General features: G+C 35.9%; 1 protein-coding gene across 1 annotated transcript; it reads left to right on the plus strand.

The window, feature by feature from the left end:
- The first annotated feature begins 511 nt into the window (after window positions 1-511).
- LOC104602134 (uncharacterized) lies at window positions 512-6,631 on the plus strand. Its single transcript, XM_019198572.2, is given in 3 exon segments — window positions 512-3,832; window positions 6,204-6,510; window positions 6,512-6,631. Coding segments are annotated over 3 exon segments (3,321 nt in total). The 5' UTR covers window positions 512-888; the 3' UTR covers window positions 6,582-6,631.
- Window positions 6,632-22,915: the final 16,284 nt, after the last annotated feature.

Genomic DNA, 22,915 nt, shown 5'->3' on the forward strand with positions numbered 1-22,915 from the left:
TTGAGAAAGCTGATTTTGCCTGTCATTAAAGCTTCAGTTATCGAACTTTCTTTCTCTCTCTCCGGGCCCTCGAATTCACCGTTCAAGAAACGATTTTCTTCTCTCGACATGAAAATGACTTGGGCTTGTATGCTCTTGTTGTGACTTGTGAGGAAGCAAAAGGGAGAGAAGCTGAGAAGGTTGTGATTCAATGCACCTGAGTTCGAGTGAGAGAAAAAGAGCTAGATTCGATGCATGAGTTTGTCTATATAAAGGCTAGATTTTACTGCACAAAATTTGGCTGCAGACTGAAGCTGTCGCTGTTTTCGAGATCTATGCGTGGAAAGGAGAACTGGGTTTCTTTTTTTCGTCTTCTGGGTCATAAAATTGATGGTATGCAATTATGGATGCAGAGGTATGCAATTGCATTTTCTTGCATGGGTTTAGAACCGTCATGGGATTCTTGGGTTCTTCCTGGAGGTTGATTTATAGTTTCTTACAGTTTTTGAATTCCTTACCGTTGAGGTGGCTTTCTAAACTAGAAAAGTGGTTCCTTTTCTATTTATACATTTTTTTAATGGAGGATATTGAATCTATGCTTTACCTTTTCCGGTTATTAGAGTTATGGGTTTTGATACTTTCCAGAATTCTGTTCTGGGTTTTCTTCCAGTTTGGAAATATTGTTTCTTTTGGTGGACTAAACAGCTTTTGTTGATGATTGATGTTATGAATTTTAATATATCTCAGAGTTTGGCTCTGGGTTCTCTTTCAATTGGCAAATGTTGATTCCTTTGTTGAATATAGCTCTAAGATATTGGTTAATTAGCTTATTAATGTAAGATAACTGACATTGTGCAGGTTCCTATATTCTGCTTGGGTGTTAATTTAAATTGAGAATCAACTGCTAAAATGTTCAGGATTATAAAGTCTGACAGAGCTTCATTTGCGGCCTTTAGTGGTTATGTGCTGGTAGCTGCTCTATTGGTTTGTAGTTCTAATGGGTTAAATGCAGAGGGGCAACAACTACTGGAACTGAAGAATAGTCTTCATGATGATTTTGACTCTCTAAGTAGTTGGAATGCCGATGATGAGACACCTTGTGGATGGAGGGGTGTGAATTGCACGTTTGACTACAATCCAGTGGTCTGGTCTCTTGATCTGCATTCCATGAATCTTTCTGGCAACCTAAGTTCGAGTATTGGTGGTCTGGTCCACCTGACTTATCTTGACTTGTCATACAACAAGCTATCTGGGAGCATACCCATGGAGATTGGAAGTTGCTCTAAGTTGGAGCTTCTTTACTTGAACAATAATCAGTTTGAAGGGGAAATACCTGTAGAATTGGGTAACATGTCTTCATTAACAGAACTAAATTTATGCAACAATAAAATATCTGGGCATCTTCCAGAAGAGCTTGGGAACCTTTCTTCCCTGGTTCAATTAGTTGCATACACTAACAAACTCTCAGGCCCATTGCCTCGTTCGCTTGGGAACCTCAAGAGATTGAGAATTTTTCGAGCGGGACAGAATTTGATATCTGGAAGCATACCTGTGGAGATAATTGAAGGATGTGAAAGCCTAGAAGTCTTGGGTATTTCCCAAAGCCAGTTAAGTGGCGAAATACCGAAGGAGCTAGGAATGCTTGGAAAATTGAAGGAACTCCTCCTTTACAGTAATGAGTTGTCGGGGGTAATTCCAAAGGAGTTAGGGAATTGTACTAATCTGAAGACTCTTGCTCTTTACCAGAACAATCTTGTGGGTGGAATACCAATGGAGATTGGAAACTTGAGGTTTTTGGATAAGTTGTACCTTTACAGGAATGCATTGAATGGCACCATTCCAAAGGAGATTGGCAATCTTTCTATGGCAACAGAGATAGATTTTTCTCAGAATTTGTTGACAGGAAAGATACCGATAGAGTTAAGTAAGATAAAGAGTCTACGCTTACTCCATCTTTTTCAGAACCAGCTCACAGGCATTATTCCAGATGAGCTTGGCAGTTTAAGGAATCTGACTAAGCTCGATTTGTCAATGAATTACCTCACAGGTCATATTCCAGTTGGATTTCAATATTTGACTGAACTACTCCAGTTGCAGCTCTTCCACAACTTACTCAGTGGTAATATACCCCAAAGGCTTGGATTATATAGCCGACTTTGGGTGGTTGATTTATCAGAGAATAATCTAACTGGGCAAATACCTCATCATCTTTGCAGACATTCTAACCTGATTTCATTGAACCTCGGGTCAAACAGGCTGACTGGAAATATCCCTACAGAGGTCACAAACTGCAAATCACTGGTGCAGCTTCGCCTTGTTGGAAACAGCCTTACAGGGAGTCTTCCATCTGATTTATGCAAATTGGTCAACCTCTCTGCTATTGAACTAGACCATAATAGGTTTAGTGGCCCTATTCCCCCAGAAATAGGGAACTGTAAAACATTGCAAAGACTTCATCTCTCAGAGAACTACTTTACATCTGAATTGCCAAAAGAAATAGGTAATCTTTCCCAGTTGGTGATCTTTAATATCTCATCAAATATGCTTACTGGACAAATACCACGGGAAGTAGTGAATTGCAGGATGCTACAACGACTTGATCTCAGTAGGAACAGATTTACAAATTCACTGCCACATGAGATTGGAAACCTATCTCAATTGGAGCTTCTCAAGCTTTCAGAAAATAAGCTTTCTGGGAGCATACCTGCATCTCTGGGCAATCTCTCCCGTTTAACTGAGTTACAGATGGGTGGTAATGCACTTTCTGGTGTGATACCACCGGAATTAGGTAGACTTTCAAGCTTACAGATTGCAATGAACCTTAGCTATAATAATCTCTCTGGGAATATACCACCTGAGCTTGGCAATCTTATCTTGCTGGAATGTCTCCTGCTCAACAACAATCATTTGACTGGTGAAATTCCCGACACTTTTGGAAACTTGTCGAGTTTACTAGGGTTCAACCTTTCATACAACAACCTCACTGGACCTTTGCCTTCCATTCCACTGTTTCAGAACATGGCCATCAGCAGTTTTATTGGAAATAAAGGGCTCTGTGGGGGACCTCTTCAGGGATGCAGTGGATCTCCATCTTCACCCTCTTTCCTGCCAAATTCACAAGGAGCTACACCTCTTTCTAAAATTGTTGCAATAGTTGCAGCAGCTGTGGGTGGGGTTTCTCTTGTTCTAATTGTAGTTATTGTATATTTCATTAGACGTCCAGTTGATGATGTTGCTCCTTTTCAAGATAAACAATTATCTTTTCCTCTGTCAGATGACATGTACTTTTCTCCTAAAGAAGGGTTCACTTTCCAAGACCTGCTTGAAGCGACAAACAATTTTAATGACAGTTTTGTGATTGGAAGAGGAGCTTGTGGAACAGTCTACAGGGCTGTTATGCCATCTGGGCAGACAATTGCTGTTAAGAAGCTTGAATCTAATAGAGAAGGGAACAATATTGAGAACAGTTTTCGCACCGAGATTTTAACCCTTGGGAAGGTTCGGCATCGGAATATTGTGAAATTATATGGGTTCTGTTACCACCAAGGTTCTAATCTTCTTCTCTATGAGTATATGGGAAAAGGCAGTCTGGGAGAACTTCTTCATGGTTCATCTTGTAACTTGGAATGGCGGACAAGATTAGCAATTGCTCTTGGGGCTGCTCAGGGGCTTGCTTATTTACATCATGACTGCAAACCTAAGATCATTCACCGGGATATAAAGTCCAACAACATTCTACTCGATGATAACTTTGAGGCTCATGTTGGAGATTTTGGACTGGCAAAGATCATTGACATGCCGCAGTCCAAATCAATGTCTGCTATTGCGGGATCATATGGCTATATTGCGCCTGGTAAGCTCTAGTTGGACTTTTTTATCACATTGTTTTGAAATTTTGTTGGGTGGTCATTCTCTGCATAATAGGCTTTCCCGGGGCACTGATAAAACACCTGCTTCTTTGAATATCTTTCTTTTTTCCTTTTTTATCTTTATGACCATATTACATGATATGACCAGTATAATATGATATGTCTGAAAAATATGCAGCAAGACTCTATTTAGACCCATATTTTGGGTTCTATTTCCTATTTACATGATTTAGGAAATCAAGAAAAGATGAGAAGTGTTTTTCTATATAAAAGGGCAGTCCAGTGCACAAGGCTCCTGCCAATGCAGGGTAACGGTAAAACTAGGGGTGTAACTTGGGTCAGGTTTGGTTGAAAAATTAATAAATTCTCAATGGGCCTGAGGTCAAAGTACCATGTAATATAGGAGCCAAGCAGTCAGATATTGGATTTCTAATTTCATTAAGTATTTTGGTATTTATAAACAGTAAGCATATTTTGGTCTTTTTACATGTTCTTTATGGGGTCCAGTCTAGTGTTTTTTGTCTACTTGTAGTTTAGTTGCATTTAAAGTTTCAGAGTCATTGGTTAACTAGTTTAGGAGTTATTTAATTTTCTTTTAGTTGAAGTATGATCAATAGAATCATAATTTCCAGTAAAATTAGGAAAATTGGTAAATGATATTTGAATGATTTTTATGCATATTATGTTTATGGTGAGTAATTTCTGGTGTGATCCTAGGTTCATAGAGCACCCTTATTTATGAAGTTTCTATCACCTTTCATTCTTCTCAATTTCATCCCAAAACTCCATCTACAACCCTAGCTTCCTGAGTTGTGTTTTTTTTTCTTTTTTTCTTATGGAGGGATTTTTTTTCTTTGTGGAAAACTTACTCAAAATGTTTTGAAATTAAATCTCCTTGTACAATTCATCATCCTAAGCATCTCTACAAAGTTTCATTAAAGAATTCTATCCTTCAGACAGTTTTTGAATTGTCTGTTTTTCTGTAGTCTCATCAGAATTCTCGCCAATTTGGCTCAGAATCTTTCTAACTTCTATCAATTTTTATATATATTTAGTCCTAAAATCATTTGTAAACCATTCTTAACCCATCATTGCTCTCCTAATTTGGCATTAAAGTAATTGATCCTACAGTTAATATTAGAGCAATTGGTCCTATAGCACTATGCCTTTCTTCATTTTCTTTTAATAATTTATTGCCATTGACCATTGAAAGACAAATAGTAATATCTTATTTATTTGGACCTACCACTTGATTTCATGGAGGAAAAGCTACCACTTTATTTTAATTTTATCATTTCACTGGGATCAAAGTGATATGCCTGATTATTAGTATTTCAAGTATGATACTTTTCTCTAAGTGATCTATCACCATCAATGATCAAATCTTGCCTCTAAAATGGAGAAAAAGGTGCAAGGAAAATTTTGTCTTCTTCATCAAATTAATATGAATAGATCTTATTTTGGAAGCCTATCCAAACAATTAATACTGAAACCCAAACTTAAGACCTGGTTTTTAACAGAGAGAGAAAGAATGATGCAGTTACTTTTTTATATTTATAAGTTAGTTGAAGTGATATCTCATTTGTACTTTTAGCTTGTTTGGAACATTTTGGGCTTTAAAATAACTAGTTATGATTTTTTGGTATTACTAACTCTGGCTTCAAGCTAGGTCCGTGGTTATATTTCTTGCAAATAGATACAACGAAACATTCTGGACTGTCTTTTGAGTTCCTTTTAAGAGCCTTTTTGTTCTTTGTTTTAGTATAGTGGTGTAAGTTGTGCCTTTCTGTGGAAGCCCTCTATGAGAGGTGGATTTTAGTAGTGATAAAACTGATTTTATACATTATCATTATTCATTAAGGTGCATAGTAGGGGTATTTTCAATTATTCATATGAATTACACCATTCAATTATTCATTATTCATATGAATTACACCAACCAAACATTCTTGTTTTGTTTTATTTATACGATGAATGACTTCTAGTTTATGAAAGAATTTCCACCCCAACTAAGATCCCTTGCTGGAGGCTTGTGCTGCAGTTTCAGAACCTCAGGCTCACATACCTTAATTAATCCTTCAAACAATGAAGCACAAGCCTCACACTTTTTAGGCTTGTTTTATGTTTCATTTTTTTATTTATTGTTTTCTTTTTTATTTTCTTTTTGGGGGGGGGCATTGTTTACCGTGTTGATAATTGATATGGACAATAGTTTACATTACTGGTATATCCATTGGTTAAAATATGTGTTACTCTGCCAGGTTATGGCATTCGTTTGTGCTATCAGTAGATTCTATAGAAACTTGATTCCTTTGACTGATTATTTTCTTTTATGTACCTTTTTTTGTTTGTCAGAATATGCATACACCATGAAAGTTACAGAAAAATGTGATATCTATAGCTATGGAGTAGTTCTCTTGGAGTTGTTGACTGGAAGAACACCTGTGCAACCACTAGACCAAGGAGGTGACCTTGTTACATGGGTGAGAAACTATATTCAGAAACATTCATTGACACCTGGGATATTTGATGCACGATTAAATGTAACTGACAAGAACACTATTGAGAACATGATTACTGTTTTAAAAATTGCTTTACTCTGCACGAGTTTGTCCCCACTTGATCGCCCTGCAATGAGAGAAGTTGTGTTCATGCTGATAGAGTAGTGAGCAACAGGGGAGCATTGTTTCTTCTTCAAATGATGATATCTCTTTCAAAGATGATATCTCATGAATGTCTTTAATATGTTGGAACAAAGAAAATGATCTCCCACTTTTGGTGCTGATTCTTCCCTGTATTCTTTGCAAATCAAATTTATAGTGTTTCTCTCTACATTTTTTTTTCACACAATTGCCTCTGCTACTGTATCACATCAGCTTCTGTAGCTAATCAACATTGTTGTCAAAATTCTATTTCTTTGAAAGAAAATAGAACATAAATGATTATACAATTGGCCGTGCCTCCTCTACCATAAAAGATTTTGTTGGAACAAAGAAAGTGATCTCCCACTTTTTCCCTGTATTCTTTGCAAATCAAATTTATAATGTCTCTCTCTACATTTTTTTTTTCACACAATTGCCTCTGCAACTGTATCACATGAGCTTCTGTAGCTAATCAACGTTGTCAAAATTCTATTTCTTTGAAAGAAAATAGAGCATAACTGATTATACAATTGGCCGTGCCTCCTCTGCCATAAAAGATTTTGTTGTGAAATTACTAAGATATACATCATATTCACCAAACATTAATATTTATGCATTTTCTAGTTCTGCATTAATCAAGATGCTGCAACTTACTAATTGACAATAACTTCCTTATAGGTTGATAAGCTCTACCACAGCTTGACTGGTATTCTTTTGGCATATGTGAATTAATTCTCAAACAGTTAAACCCATAAAATGGTCTTGTTTGGAGAGTAACAATATAATAATGGAATCCAGAAGATAATTTAAATATCAACATTAGAATAGAGAGCAATGTGCTAGCTGAAAATCTGCTTGTTAAAATATGCAAAATTTGTCTGACTCTAGAGTTAGGTATTGTAAATGGCATAAAGCTTGTGTTTGGATGAACCGCTAGTTCTGATAAAAATATACACTGACCACTTCAATGTACATCATAGCAGACTCTAGCAGTCTTTTGGTTTGTCTGTTAAACTATAGAAACTTTGTTGTGCTCTGTACTCCTGGATTGTCTAGAATGGGGTTGTTCATATCTGAAAGTACCCTATACACTACGGATTGTGGCACCATTTTCTTGTGAGATTTTAGAAGATTTTGATTAACTTGTTCCCTGTCTTTGTTCTATTTCCAGTTATCACAGCTTTGTTTATTTATTTATTTATTTTGCACAATAAAAACTATCAAAGGTTCATCGAAGCCAGAGTACAGAGTTTAAACAGTCTGCTGCTCTCCCAAACTACTATTCTATTATATTTACATGCATTATTGACCAGATCATGGTCAGCAGAGTTGGTATATCTACTTATTTGTGTAATACATACATAATCAAAAAGCTTCAACAGGTCTACAGAACTCTCTCTAAGATGCTTGACACTCCAGTCAGTTTTCAGATCTTCATTTATAGTATTTACAGCACTATTGAATCACAAAAGCAAGTAGAGATTTTATACCCAGTTAGCTTGCTTTCTTGAAGCCATCTATGAGGGTCCACCATTCTGCTTGTGAAGCTGAGTTGGCTGTGTTCTTTGATTTTCTCCATTCAAAACAGAGATTTTATCAAGGATGGTGTATCCAGTACCAGCTTCCCCTGTATTTGGCCTAAAAGCCCCATCTACATATAGTTAAAATTCAATGGAACTAGAGGTTTCAGTCTCTTTTCTTCGTAGTTTCTGTTGAGAGTTATGATTTAAAGACAGATAAGTCTCTACTCTCAGTCAGATGAGCTGGTTCTACGAGTGTGTAACTTGACATTTCTTGCATACCAGATGAGCCTAAACAAGTCAAGAAATTCTGCCACAAAATGCTGTTTTTCTTCTGATGACAGATGAAATAATTTAAGTTTGGCTCATTGAGATACAAACTGGCTTAATTAATCGTTTTGCACTTCCTTTGGGTTAATGCCTATTTGAGCTGTGAACCATACAGCTTTGGCATATGGACAATTAAAAAAATAAATGCTGCCAAGATTCTTAATCTCCATTACACATGATGCAAAATCTATCTCGGCTCGGATCTTATTCTTTCATAGCAGGTATCTGATGTGATTGAGTGCGATCTTTATATTTGAGTGATGTGGTTCACTGTTTCAACTGTAATATAAGAAGATAACAGTTGAAGATCCCAGTTCCCACCCTGTCCTTCAGATCACTTTTGAAATGGGAAGATGAGTAACAAAATTCTCTCTCAATCTTGGTGAACCCAGTGTTGGTATCCAACGATCTAGAATATTAATTGATCTTCCATCTTTAACATGCCAAAACAGTCTACTTTTTGTCTGGTTTACCATTTTCACTACTTTTTTCCCAAAATTGAGGAGAGTAGTGTTTCACATCTCTTTGATTATTTGAGCCCGTAAGTTCCTTGTGAATAATCTTCAAACTTGCTTTGTAAACAAAGCCTCATTATACTTGAGGTCTAAAATGGTTTGTGTCGGTGGAAATTTCTTTGTTGTATGGACTGATTTAAGTGCAAAAAGGTTGAACCTTGTTGGGTTTTGAGTTGCAAAAATTGAATCTTTAATCAGCCCAAGAATGGAGAAATTCGAAATTCTCATGGAGAAACAATTTTCTCCCTGTATCGTTTTAGGGTTAGACAATCAAATTTGATGTCCAGATTAAAGTTGTAATCGTACCTGATGCAGATACTACAATTGCAGCTTCCAATGTGGTGGTTTGCGCCTAAAACTCAAGTCCAAATTGAGTCCAAGAACTGAAAATGGCACAACTCCAAAAAAAGAACTCAATCTAGTCTTCTTTCGTGAATCAATGTGCATTCCAATGCATCTCTTTGAATGCAGCTATTAATAACTTGAATAATCTCTGCTTTTTGCTAGAAAAAAAAAGAAACAGAGAGAAAAAGTTCCCCTTTCACCTTGGTTGAACTAGGGTTTCGAAGTTGTAAAATAGGTAATAATCTCTAGCAAGACTGTCATGAGTTGAGATCTTCTGCAAACAAAACAGGTTCCAACCCTCTACCAACTTGATCCAACACCGCATATCTCGTTATGAGACTGGGACCCACCACGTATGAGATGTACGGTGTGAGATTATGTTGGTAGTCCTTTCTAATCATATTAGAAATATGAAAGATCCAAGCCCGTTACAAATTCGACCTATGTTGTCTAATAATCCAATTATCCAGTCAAAATAGTCATACTACCCTTTAATTGGAATTGGACCTTTAAATTCAAGTTATTTAATTCATATATTTAACTAGTCCATCAGACCTAAATATTGTATAGTGTGGGACCCATTAAGTTCTCACACCAAGACATGGGTTTGATCCATGTAGAGAACCACATGCACTGAATTCACTAAGACTATATTTGGTTTGAAGGAAAAGGTAGGGAAAGTAAGGGAAAGACAGGGAAATCAATACAAGGTTTGTAAAGGTTTCCCTACCTTTCCCTTCTTTTCTTTACATTTTCCTTCAAACCAAACATAGCCTAAGTGTACCTAGTGAACCTCCTACCCAATCTAATTATGCGTGGAAACAACCTAACACTTAAAACATAAGTGGGCTTTGGTTTCAGCCACCCTATGAAACACAAAGCCAATGAATTAATGTGAGAAATAAGCCCATCAAGTTTCAGCTTATAGACTTTTGCTCTTAATCTCTCAACCCATGATATCTCTACATTGTTCACAAGGAAGAACCTTTTGCAAACCTTTTCATAAAATAAACTATTTATAAATACAAATACATTTTGCAAATTGATTTCAAAACACATTGAAATCTATAGTCAGTAGTTCAAGTTTCTATTAGAGAGAGTGTTAATCAAAATATTCTCCTTATCTAACAAAGTGGTCGGATCCTATCACAATGATCACCCATTCAAGTGATATTCCAAACTACTCTCCAACATACTTAGGCATTTAACCCTTAGAGGATTTCATTGGTTGGTACATAAAAAACAACATAATCCAACATTAATGTACTAATGTAGTTTCATTATCAAGCCTAGGGTTAAGTGCAACTTTTTAGTTTTATTCATTTGTCTCCAAGGTCCAAGGCATAATTAGAAATGATTTTGTTTAGTGGTTTTAACAAATACTCATTGATTGTACCCTAGGTCTAACCTTAACAATTGAGACAATTTACTCCCTATTTAGTGTTTTGTTATTCCACATATATACAATATTGTCACCAACTGACCAACTTATATTATAACACTATCTCTTCTACTCCACATAACTGTGGTAGTGTTCACTGGGGAATATGTCAATTCTAGTAAAATTTCATGTCTCTACCCATTCAAGTGGAAATGGAAATATATCATGAAAATTGTCTCTTGTACTCCACATAGTGTTCTTTTGGGAATACGTCAATTCTAGTAAAATTTTGGGTCGCTACCCATGAAAATGAAAGTGAAAATATATTGTGGAAATATTATGAAAATTAAGGGCATTTTAAACCATGATTATACTCTTTCATTCTTTTGAATCCCACTCGCTGTTCATGTTTGGGTTACATAATTTCTCCCAAGCTTTGGTGTGCATGGTTCTCTTAGAAGAAGAACCCTCCCACTAGAATCTATTTTGATATCCTTCCAATTTATTTATAGTGTGTTGCGGAAGGATTGTGGTTGACATTACATATGTGGGTATTGCTTGTAGCATTGACTTGACTAATATAGTTCTTCCTATTTGTGAAAGCAACTTAGCTTTCCACGTGGCTAATTTAGAGTTTGTTTTTCTTAAAATCTCTTGGTGGGGTAGGGTATCTCAGCCTAGGAAACATAGCTTGGTTCCCAAAATCTCTTGACCTTTATGATTTGATCTGGGACAGATTTGCACATGACTAAATAGTCATCAGCAAATAACCTTGAATTTCTTTTTATTGCTCAGCCTTCAACAACAGATATGATAGAACCTGCATACCTCTATTCATGGGGGGACAATAGATTCCTTTGTCGAAGACCAATTCTTAACTAAAATATTAATTCCTTCTAATTTCCATTGTTTTAATTGAGAATGTGGGAGAATTGATACAGAAACCCTATCATTTGACACAACTTGTCTGAGGATCTCATTCACTTCATTAGTTTAATAACAAAATTTCTTCTCAATCTATCATAAGCATTGGGCATATCAATTTTAAGTAGAATCAACCCCTTGCTTTCTTCTTTTTTTTTTTTTCATATCTCTTTGGCCACTAATATATTGTCCACCCCCTAACTTCCTTTTATAAATTCAGTTTGATTTAGGGTTGCATCCTCATGACTAGACATTTGGATATTATTTTATATAAAACATTAGGCATTTATGGGTCTATACTGTTTAATATTTTCAAGGTTTTTTGTTTTAGAAATGTAAACTAGATTGGAGTTCAACTATTGGGGAAACTCATTAGTTTCAAAAAATCCCCTGACTAGTTTATACACATTTATCCTTATACTCTCCAATGTTTTTGGTAAAAAATGGGAGAATCCATGTAGCCTTAGGGCTGAGTGGGATCTCATAGATTTTACTATTGCCTTAATTTCCTCATATATCGATTGCTTGATTTTTGAAAACCTCTGCCACATCTTCCAACCCCAAATTCTCTCCCTCATCATTTTTTGGGAAATCCAAGGAATTTCTTATTCGATTAAAATTTTTGAATTTGTGAAAATACCTTGTATTTCAATTACCTTCCTTCAACCGCAGCTCTCTAAACTTAAGTCTCCATAATTGTTCTTCCCTTAAGAGTCATTTTCTCATACCCTTCCAAGTCTCTGTATTTCATAGTTTGAACTGGTTGACACATCATTCTCCATAGTTAGAAGCTTCTCGCCAATACTTTTTAATTTTTCTTCAATTTACTAAACCTTTCCTTGTTCCATTGCTGTTCAATAATTTTGTGGCATTCTTCTTCTTTGGACCACATAGGAAGGAAGTGGAATTGTTTTGGGTTTGAAAGGATTTGTGGGTTGGTATTGAGAATTAAGAGAGCATGAACAGGCCACATATTTCTAGAGGCCTTTATTTTAGTATTAAGGAAATGCTCGAGCCAGCATGTTGTCAAACAATGTATCAAGTTTTTCTTTGATATCTTTGGGGCCTATTTTGCTACTTGGCCAGGTAAAGCTTGCCCCTAGGCATGGTTTTCATAACCAGACCGGACCGGATGGTCAGACCATAAAATCGGGAACTGGTCAGGACCCCAGAACCATTATTTTGCCAAAAATCATTGATTTGGTCATCAAACTGCTGATCCGCATTATCGAACCATCCAACAGTTTTGGCCATTTTTTAAATTTTTGTTAGAATGGGCTATCCGTTCGGTTCGAATGATTGGACTGTTTGATCCAGGAACCGGACCCCTGACCAATTCGTTGTCTGGTTGGGTTTCAAAAACCTTATCCCTAGGTGTTCTATTTTCATTAGGCTCAATTTGGAAAGAGTACAAATACATACAAAATAATACAAATGTAAGGTTTTGCACTCTACAAATTTGTATTTATACTCTTTCCAAACAGAGCCTAGGGAATGATCTTGGATAAAATGGTTTGGGTGTTTTGATAATTTGTTTGCACAGTTTCAGTTTCCCATATAATCTTCGGATTCAATGATATCATTTTAAGTCCCTCACCATTTCCCAATTTTGTTTATTTCCAATAAATACTGAAAATTCTCTCCACAAATTTGCTCTTTGCTTTCTATTTGGAGGGTCCATACATGAGGCATAGGCATGGCCACCATTCAGGGTCAGAGGGTCCATTTTTTATTCTAACAATAATAAGTCTTTCAGATGAAAAAAAAAATCCCATTTTTTCATTCACAGAACAGACCCCGGCCAGACAAACAACCTCTAATTGGATACCCACTCTATTGGTCAAATCAATCAAATGTTAACTTGAAGCTCAGATTCCATAACTTTTCCTTTTCAATTGGCTTTAGACAAAAATAGGAGGTCGGGATCCTTTTGTTTAATTTGTTTTTTTTCAGAAATTGTATGGTATGAGGGTCATAGCATACTTGGCCATTCCATTTATAATTTGAACAAAATTAACCAACAAATATACAAAATTTCCCAAATGACAGTGATGAAAAGGATTAATATTAAAAGCAAAGTGTGCAGTTGTAGTTGGCTGAACGAATCAGGTGATTGAGAGGTTTGACTAGGATTGAGGATAGGTCCCCATATATTTCTTCCTACTAATCCATTATGAGTTGCTCGTCATCCACAGGTAGACAACTCTAGCCTCGGATATTTGATTGAAGCATCTTAACTGTGTTCTTTGAGCATGTGTTATCTTCAAGGTGTGACTTGTGAGAGGATCCCTAGTTCACGAGCCATCAACAAAAAGAACTTTGAGTGTATTGTTTATAATTTGGATTATTGCCTTAGATTTTGGATCAAGAGTGGTTTTTGAGGTCTACCCAATTTCCTTAACCCAAGGTCCAATTCAATATACCAGAATCCACCTATCTTCGTTATATACTTCTTCTACTCCTTTTTCATGGCATGAGTTTGGGTAAGGATACTTGGATTTATCCTCTTTTGCATTAAGGGGGCATTCTTTTTTGGGATTTTGAGAAGGGGGAAAGTTGGTCAATAGAAGGTTAAAATGGTCATTATATTATTTACCTGAAAAATAATAGAACATAGATAAATGTACTTATCCAGGTAAATATTTCCCGGGAAACACTTATCTGAGTAAGTACATTTACCCGGGTAAGTAACTTACTGAAAAGCGAACGGAGCCCAAGTGTCCTTTAACTAATTACATCTTCCTTTTTATGGTTTGATAGGGGATGCCACATGGTAGTTTTTTCCCCGCATTGTTTACACTTGCCCTCTTCGAGCTGTCAACTGGACTAGTATTTCTATTATGAGTCTAGTGAGTGGACTTGCTCGAGTTGCCTAGTTGGATTCAAGTATCAAAATTTTGTAATGTATTGACTCATATTGGCTATGTATCATATCGATGACCCACCATACACGAAATACATGGACTTTCGGGGTAAGACCTCTTTCAAGAAGTAGTCAGGGTCTTCCACTCTATGTGTTTTAAGTAGTCATGTTTTCCACATGAAAATGATCTTCCGACCCCTTACACCTATTTTAAGAAACTGAAAAAATAAAATAAAAATACATGTTTATACATTAAACCTTGGTTGGAGTAATAACCGATCCTAGGTCTTTTGCTCTATGTGTTTAAGTGTTGATGCAGATCTATCCTCCAAGTAGTAGTGGCAATTGGGTTGAGCTTCAACCCAAACCATCTAACCCGCCAACCCATTAATGACCTAGTTATACAAAATTAAATGGGTTGGGTTCAACCCAAACTCGCCTTGATCCAATCCAACCCGCCCAAACCCATTATTCTTATATTTATGTACTTAAAACAAAAAACTAACATCAATTTGACAAATAAGTTAGTCATAGCCTGGTGGTAATGGTAGTTGTTATTTATACAGGTGGTAAAGGTTCAAATCGCATTACATGTATATTATTTTTACACAAGTGGCAAAGCCATTTAACTATGTTCGGGTTTCAGGTTTGACCGAACCACTTAGGTTCAAACTAGTCAAACCAACTTGAACTATCTAATTGCATTGTCTTCGAGCTAATCACATAAAGAGTGGTTGAATTGTTTAGATTCGGATCAGTCCGTTTGGACCAGACTGGACCGGTTCAGTCAATGACGGATTCTCAGACCGACCCATATCAGGTTGTGCACGGGTTTGGGACCGAACCGACTGGTCCGAAGTGGGTCAAGAAAATAAAATCAGGTCGGTGCAAATTCAGGATCGGGTTGTACGTATACGGGTTGGGCTGGTCGGTCTGAAGCAGGGCCAAAGCAATCGAGCCGACTTTTGGGTCAAATCGGGTTGGGTCTGGTCGTCCGATCCGTTTCGGGTTCAGGTCGACCCAAATATAGATCGGGTTGGGTTCGGGCTGGGTTGGCCGACCCAAATGGAAATGAGGTGATTGGGTATGTTTGTATTTAGATTGGGTGGGTTGAAGTAGTCCAAACTCGGATCGGATTGGTTTGGATTTATGTCGATTTGGGTGAAGTGTGTTGTTTTGAGGCAAAACTAATTTTAGTCATTAATTAATAGAAAATTAGTGCATTAATTATAAATTATTTCACTCAAATGAAAAAAATTTAAAAAATTGCTAAGAAATTAATACTTGTATCTTTAGTGGTTAACCAAATGGTTATCCACAACCCAACCTGACCCAACCCAATGGGTGGTTAACACATTTTCAATCCGCCAAGTAAATGGGCAGATTGGGTGGGTAAGATATTGGGTGGATTGGGTGGGTTCAATGGGTTGGGTGAAAAATTGCCACCTCTACTTCCAAGCACCTACGTTTTTCTAATGAACCTTTGTCTTCAAAATCTTCATCTAAACTTGTATCATCAATCTTGGACAATCATCTACTTGCTCTTAGTAATGAGTATTTTTAATCATCTATCTAAGCGACAGTTTGGCCGAAGCCATTCCCCGAGCAAGTCTATGAATCTATTCCCAATCTCAAGTTTGGCTTCATGCCTTCATCCAATGGCATCACAATGCATTGACCTATACCACCATTGTCCCAATAGCCCACAACTCATACTCACTTTTGTTAGAGCATCATAGTAGTACCTGACCCATTTCTTCTTCCCATCCACATTTATGAACATTCTTGTATATAGGGACCGTTTAATATCAATAAATATTTGTACTCTAGTATAATGTCCTCGTATTAAATGGCCAATTGGGATGGGAGGTTGATTTAGAACTATTTCTCTTGCCATCATGTCCAATGCCTTTACTTATCTTCTACCAATGGTTGTGGTAGCTAATAGAGTTGAACCTAGACTTTTTTAGTATATGCATTTTTTATAGGGAAAATTCCCAATTAGTACTCTATACTTTGGGCCTACTGCCATTTTGGTTCCCAAATTTTAAAACGTGACAATTCAGTATCCAAACTTTCAAAACGTGCCAATCCAGTACCTGTCATTAACCAGCCATTAAGTGGCATTTGAAAAGACACAAATGACCTTCTAATGTCATCTAATTCTCTTTATCAACCATCCAAACGTTGATAAAAAATGAACAATCCCAAATTAGATGACATGACCCCAACTTTCTTGAATAGAAGAGGCAAGGATTTGGGAATGCTCATTTTTATCAATGTTTGGGTGGTTGATAAAGAAAATTAGATGACATTAGAAGGTCATTTGTGTCTTTTCAAATGCCACTTAATGGCTGGTTAACGATTGGCATATTTTGAAAGTTTCGATACTGAATTTTCACGTTTTAAAGTTCTAGGACCAAAGTGAAACTAGGCCCAAAGTATAGGGTACTAATCAGGAATTTTCCCTTTTCTATAGATCCATCTTTATTATCGATCCAGGGCGTGGCCATGAACCAATTGGATTTGTACGACCATGGTTCCCCATTTAAGGCATAATGTCTCTCAGTTTTATCCTCAAAGTAGATTTCAACTTGACCTTCCTCTCTAAACTTGATATGTACCATCTTTTTCAAATTCCAAATTATTTTACATGCCTATCCAGTACCTCCCATGGAGTCTAGGAAAGATTCTTCATTTCAGTAAATGTTGTAGTACTTTTACAATTCCCTTACACTTAGTTTTTTCCATCTCCCTTTGATCTCCTTCCACAACTACTTTTTTTGCCAATACTTGAGCCAATGAGGATTGATTTGATTGTTTGATTCCTCCCCTAACTTTCATTTTCCTTTTTAGGTCTCCCATATGAGAATCGAAGATTTGACCACTATGATCTACCTTTTCTCACGCAACATGCCAAATACAAGCTAAAATGAACAACTAGGAATAAAATATGGGAGATCTATGCCCCATCAATGATTAAAATAACATAAAGAAAAGGAGATTAAAAGATATAATAGTGACATTAAAATAAGGAGTCAAGACCGATGTTGTTGTAATAAGGATATATATATATAATAAACTATTAGGATGATATGGTAAGTGAGAGGAAGAATAAAAAGTAAAGCAAATTGGGACCACCTTAAGATGAGAGTGATAGGAGGTAAAAGTGTTGATCCTATGTTTTTTTATGATAACAAACAAATTGAGAGTACTAATGGTATATTTAAGTGTGCAACATCTTTAGTAAGCTTCTTTTTGCTTAATTGGTATAAAAAGCTAGAATACTAAAAATAATCAAGTAGAAGTTCTACTAAGTAGTTGTCTGTATTTCAATGTACCTTTGAAATCTAACGGAAGTGTTTCTAAACCTCTGGGCAAAATGTGTTAAAGTTTTTTAAGTGTTTAGGTTGTCTGTGACGTAAATTGCACATCATTATGAGAAGTAGTCGATTACCGAAAAAGAGTATTAACTAGTTGTGACAACCGAGGCATGCATGGCTAGGATTGTATGAAGTAGTCGACTATTCTAGATTTATGTGTTGACTAACTATGGTTGCCGAGGTACGCAAAATGTTCAATCTGAGAAGATGTGTCGACTACTTAGTAAACATGTGTCAACTATTCAGACTGATTGAGTTCACAGGCTTAATAGTTGATTTATAAGAAAGGAGGAACTAGTTGACCAAGGGAGAAGAAAGATTCATCCCTTTGTATTATAGTCGGCTATCAAAATTGTTATCTTCTACGAAAAAAATTGATTGTTTGAAGGCTTCAATGGCTATTGCTAATTTTTAAAAACCTTCTAAGAAGTTGAAGGAAATTTAAATAATTTCTTGAAAGAGAAAATCCCCTCAAACGGTTAGAAAATGGTCATTTGCTCTGAAATCCTTTATACATAGAGGGTCTTAACTTGATTCAAAAGAGAAGAAAGCAAGAGCCAAATTTTGAATCAAAGCTTTTGAAAAACAACCTATGCTTTCACTTGTACATATTGTATGTAATTATTTTTTAAGAGAAAGCAAGTTATGAGCTAGAGTCTTTAGGAGGAGATCCCTAAGCTTCATCAGTTTCATAGGTGAGCGTTGTTGAAGCCATTGAGCTTATTCTCACCCATCTGTTGATATATTTCTCCCTAAGATTCTCTCTTTCAGTAAATGTTGCAGTACATTTACAACTTTATTACACTTAGTTAAGTAACAATTCAATATCCGAACTTTCAAAACATGCCAATCTAGTACTTGTCATTAACCATCCGTTAAGTGTGGCATTTGAAAAGATACAAATGCCCTTCAAGTGTCATCTAATTCTCTTTATCAATCATCCAAACATTGACAAAAAATGAACAATCCCAAATTCTTGCCTCTTCTATTGAAGAAAGTTGGGGTCATGCCTCAGTGGGCATTCTGGTGACCCCAACTTTCTTGAATAGAAGAGGCAAGGATTTGAGAATATTCATTTTTATCAATGTTTGGATGGTTGATAAAGAAAATTAGATGACACTTGAAGGGCATTTGTGTCTTTTCAAATGCCACTTAATGGCTGGTTAACAATTGGCATGTTTTGAATATTCGGATACTGAATTGTCACATTTTAAAATTCAGGGACTAAATTGTCACATTTTAAAGTTCAGGGACCAAAGTGGCTTTAGGTCCAAAGTATAGGGTATTAATTGGGAATTTTCCCTTTTCTACAGATCCATCTTTACTGTTGATCCAGGGCATAGCCATTAACCAATTGGATTTGTAGAACCATGGTTCTCATTTAGGGCATAATTTCTTTTAGTTTTATCCTCAAAGTAAATTTCAAGTTAACCTTCCTCTCTAAACTTGATATGTACCATCTTTTTCAAATTCCAAATTATTTTACATGCCTAGTACCTCCCATGGAGTTTAGGAAATATTCTCCCTTTCAATAAATGTTATAGTACATTTACAACTTACACTTAGTTATTTCCATCCCCCTTTGATTCCCTTTCACAACTACTTTTTTTGCCAATACTTGGGCCAATTGAAGACTGATTTGTTGTTTGATTCCTCCCCTAACTTTCATTTACCTTTTAGGTCTCCCATATGAGAATCGAAGATTTGACCACTATGATCTACCTTTTCTCAAGCGAGAAGTAGTCAGCTACAAGCAAAACATAGGCTAAAATGAACAGCTAGGAATAAAACATGGGAGATCTATTTCCCATCAATGATTAAAATAACATAAAGAAAAGAACATTAAAAGTTGTAATTGTGACATTAAAATAGGGAGTCAGGACCAATGTTGTAAGGATATAGTAAACTATTGGGATGATATGGTAAGTAAGAGGAAGAATAAAAAGTAAAGGAAATTGGGACCACCTTAAATGAGAGTAATAGGAGGTAAAAGTGTTGATCCTATGTTTTTTTATGATAACAAACAAATTGAGAGTACTAATGGTATATTTATGTGTGCAACATTTTTAGTAAGCTTCTTTGTGCTTAATTTGGTTTAAAAAGTTAGAATGCTACAAATAATCAAGTGGAAGTTCTACTAAGTAGTTGTCTGTATTTTAGTGTATCTTTGAAATCTAACAGAAGTGTTTCCAAATTTCTAGGAAAATTGTGCTAAGGTTTTTAAGTATTTAGGTTCTCTGTAGCATAAATTGCACATCATTATGAGAAGTAATCGGCTACCTAAAAAGAGTATTAACTAGTTGTGACAACCGAGGCATGCATGGCCAGGATTGTATGAAGTAGCCGACTATTCTAGATTCATGTGTTGACTAACTATGGTTGCTGAGGTACGCAAAATGTTCAGTTTGAGAAGATGTGTTGAGTACTTAGTAAACATGTGTCAACTACTCAGACTGATTGAGTTCACAGGCTTAATAGTTTACTTATAAAGAAGGAGGAACTAGTTGATTGAGGGAGAAAAAAGATTAATTCATCCCTTTATATTGTAGTCGACTATCAAAATTGTTATCTTCTACAAAGAAATTTGATTGTTTCAAGGCTTCAATGGCTATTGCTAATTTTTAAAAACCTTCTAAGATATTAAAGGAAATTTAAATCATTTCCTAAAAGAGAGAAACCCCTCAAACAGGTAGAAAGCAAGAGCCAAGTTTTGAATCAAAGCTTATGAAAAGCAACCTATGCTCTCACTTGTACATAATGTATATAGTTGTTTTTTCAAAGAAAGAAGTTATGAGCTAGAGCCTTTAGGAGGAGATCCCCAAGCTTCATCAATTTCATAAGTGAGCTTTGTTGAGCCATTGAGCTTATTCACATCCATCTATTGAGATCTCTCTCCCTAAGTTGAGCATTTGTGAATACTTTAGCAACTAATTTGTTTGAAACTTTGAATTGTAAGTGTTCATCAGTTCAATAGACAGGTCACTAAAATGGTGATAGAGTCAGCTGACTGGTCCAACTAGCTAGTTCAACAGACTAGCCATAGAGCCAACTGGCCAATCCAAACTGGCAATTGGTTTTCTAAGCAATTGGCAAATTCAACCGGTCCAATCGACTATTTCAATTTTCAACTACAGGTTGAAAACATACATTGAACCCACAACACCCAAATGAAAGAAAATCATTTTTACTATTAAGCTGTCTTGATAAGCTATTAAAAATAGGTTGTTTTTACTTTTAAATAATATTTTTATAAAACTAAAATCATTAGTGCTAATGGGTTGGGTCAAGGCGAGATACGGTTAAACCCAATTCATTTAATTTAATTTCATTTAAATGGGTCATTAACATGTTGGTGGATAAGATGAAGGGGTTGAAAGTTTGAAACTCAACCTAAATCCAACCCACCCAGGAGGAATTCATTCAAAAGAGTCTTAATGGACTCTATTTTGAAAGGCTGGTAGACAGTTGCTAATTTTGCTTCTACAAGATAGCTGAGGATAATTTGGATAGCTCCAGATCTAAGCAAGAGAAAACTAAATTTTGAAAAATGTAGTTTGGGTAATCTTGGTTCATCTGGAATTGGGAAGATTGTTAGACTTCGTGTTAAAAATATTATACTTGGTTATTCATGTCCAGGTGGCGAAGGAACATATTTAAGGGCTAAATTTTTAATATTATTTATATGTACTATGTAAACACACATATATGCATTTTCCTTTCCTCATATAAACCTTGTCCCATCACATGAATCTTGTTCCACCATTTTATTCTATTTTGGAGTTCAATTTGGGAGTGCTTTCATGCAGTAGCTTTTGGTTTTGCAATGTGAGTCCCACATGGAAAGCCTAGAAGTTATGTTTGATAAAAAACCTAGAAAGCCAATATACATTTTAAATGAAATAATAAAGCGACTTTCTGGCAAATCTAATTTCAGTTGGTTCCTTAGTGGCACTCAATCAAAGTTGAATCCCTCCCAAATGGGCTCTTAGTGTCATATTCATTAATTGTTAAATTATTGGCCCTTAAATCATGTCACACTACTTCAGTCATGACCTTTCTGAACTATTCCCTTAGCTCTTCTTGCCCCTTAAATTTGTAACAGATATCATCTCTTCTTTTTTATGTTGTACATGGTTTTCACATTTGACCAAACCATCTTACTCTACTTTCTATCAATCTATCACCTATTGGAGTTACTCTTCTGTTCCTTTGTATAAGTTTATTATCTATCTTTTCCTTTCTAATTTTCCTACTTATCCATCTCAACATTCGCATTTTGCCACTCATTTTTTGGACATATTTCTTGACTGCCCCATACTCTACTTCATACAACATTGTTGGCCTATAACCATTTTATAAATTTTCCTTTTGGGTTAAATGGTATTCTCCAATCACTCCTTTTATCATGGAGATTTAACCTAGGTAATAAAGGAGGTCATACTGAGAATTGGAAGGGTAAATGAAAGGTTGAAGTGGAAAGCATGAGTATGAACACTTTCACACCCAACCAACCTACCCAAGCCTGACTAATGCTGCATTTGGCATTCCTTATTTTAAGGACTTATCTACTTTTTCAGTTAAAAACTCGGTGTTTGTAGAGACATTTTAACGGCAAGAAGGAGATTGATAAGTCCTTAAAATAAGGAATGTCAAATGCAGGCTAAGCCCCTTGGACCCACCAGTGTTGTCTTGGGTTTTAGTTTGGTCTACTCTGATTGGGCCTCCGCGCAAGATCTAAGTTAAAGAGTTGGGCCCAAGTTATCCATAAACTCAATACAACCCACCTAACTTACACCCTTAAGGCTCAGTTTGGAAAGGGTACAAATACAAATATGTAGAGTTAAAAACCTTGTATTTTGTATTATTTTGTATGTATTTGTAGTGTAAACTGAGCCTTAAGAAAAAAGATATTTTATATTTTATTAATTTCTTTCGTTTTTCTAATATTCTCATGGCAGGAAAAGAAGCCTTTGATAGAAGAGTTCAATTGGCAAGAGAAGACAGGTAATTTTTTTCGTAAGTGGTATAGCAACAACACCTATTTTGCACTTTGTACACAATTTTATTGTATTTTCAGATATTTTTGCAAGAAAAAAAAAGAGGAAACAAGCAAATCTTGCTGCGGGTTCCACCTAGTTGGTTAGACCAACCAAACACTTGTTTT

This window comes from Nelumbo nucifera, chromosome 3 (assembly GCF_055504915.1).
Source record: "Nelumbo nucifera cultivar China Antique chromosome 3, China Antique-T2T, whole genome shotgun sequence".
NCBI lineage: Eukaryota > Viridiplantae > Streptophyta > Magnoliopsida > Proteales > Nelumbonaceae > Nelumbo > Nelumbo nucifera.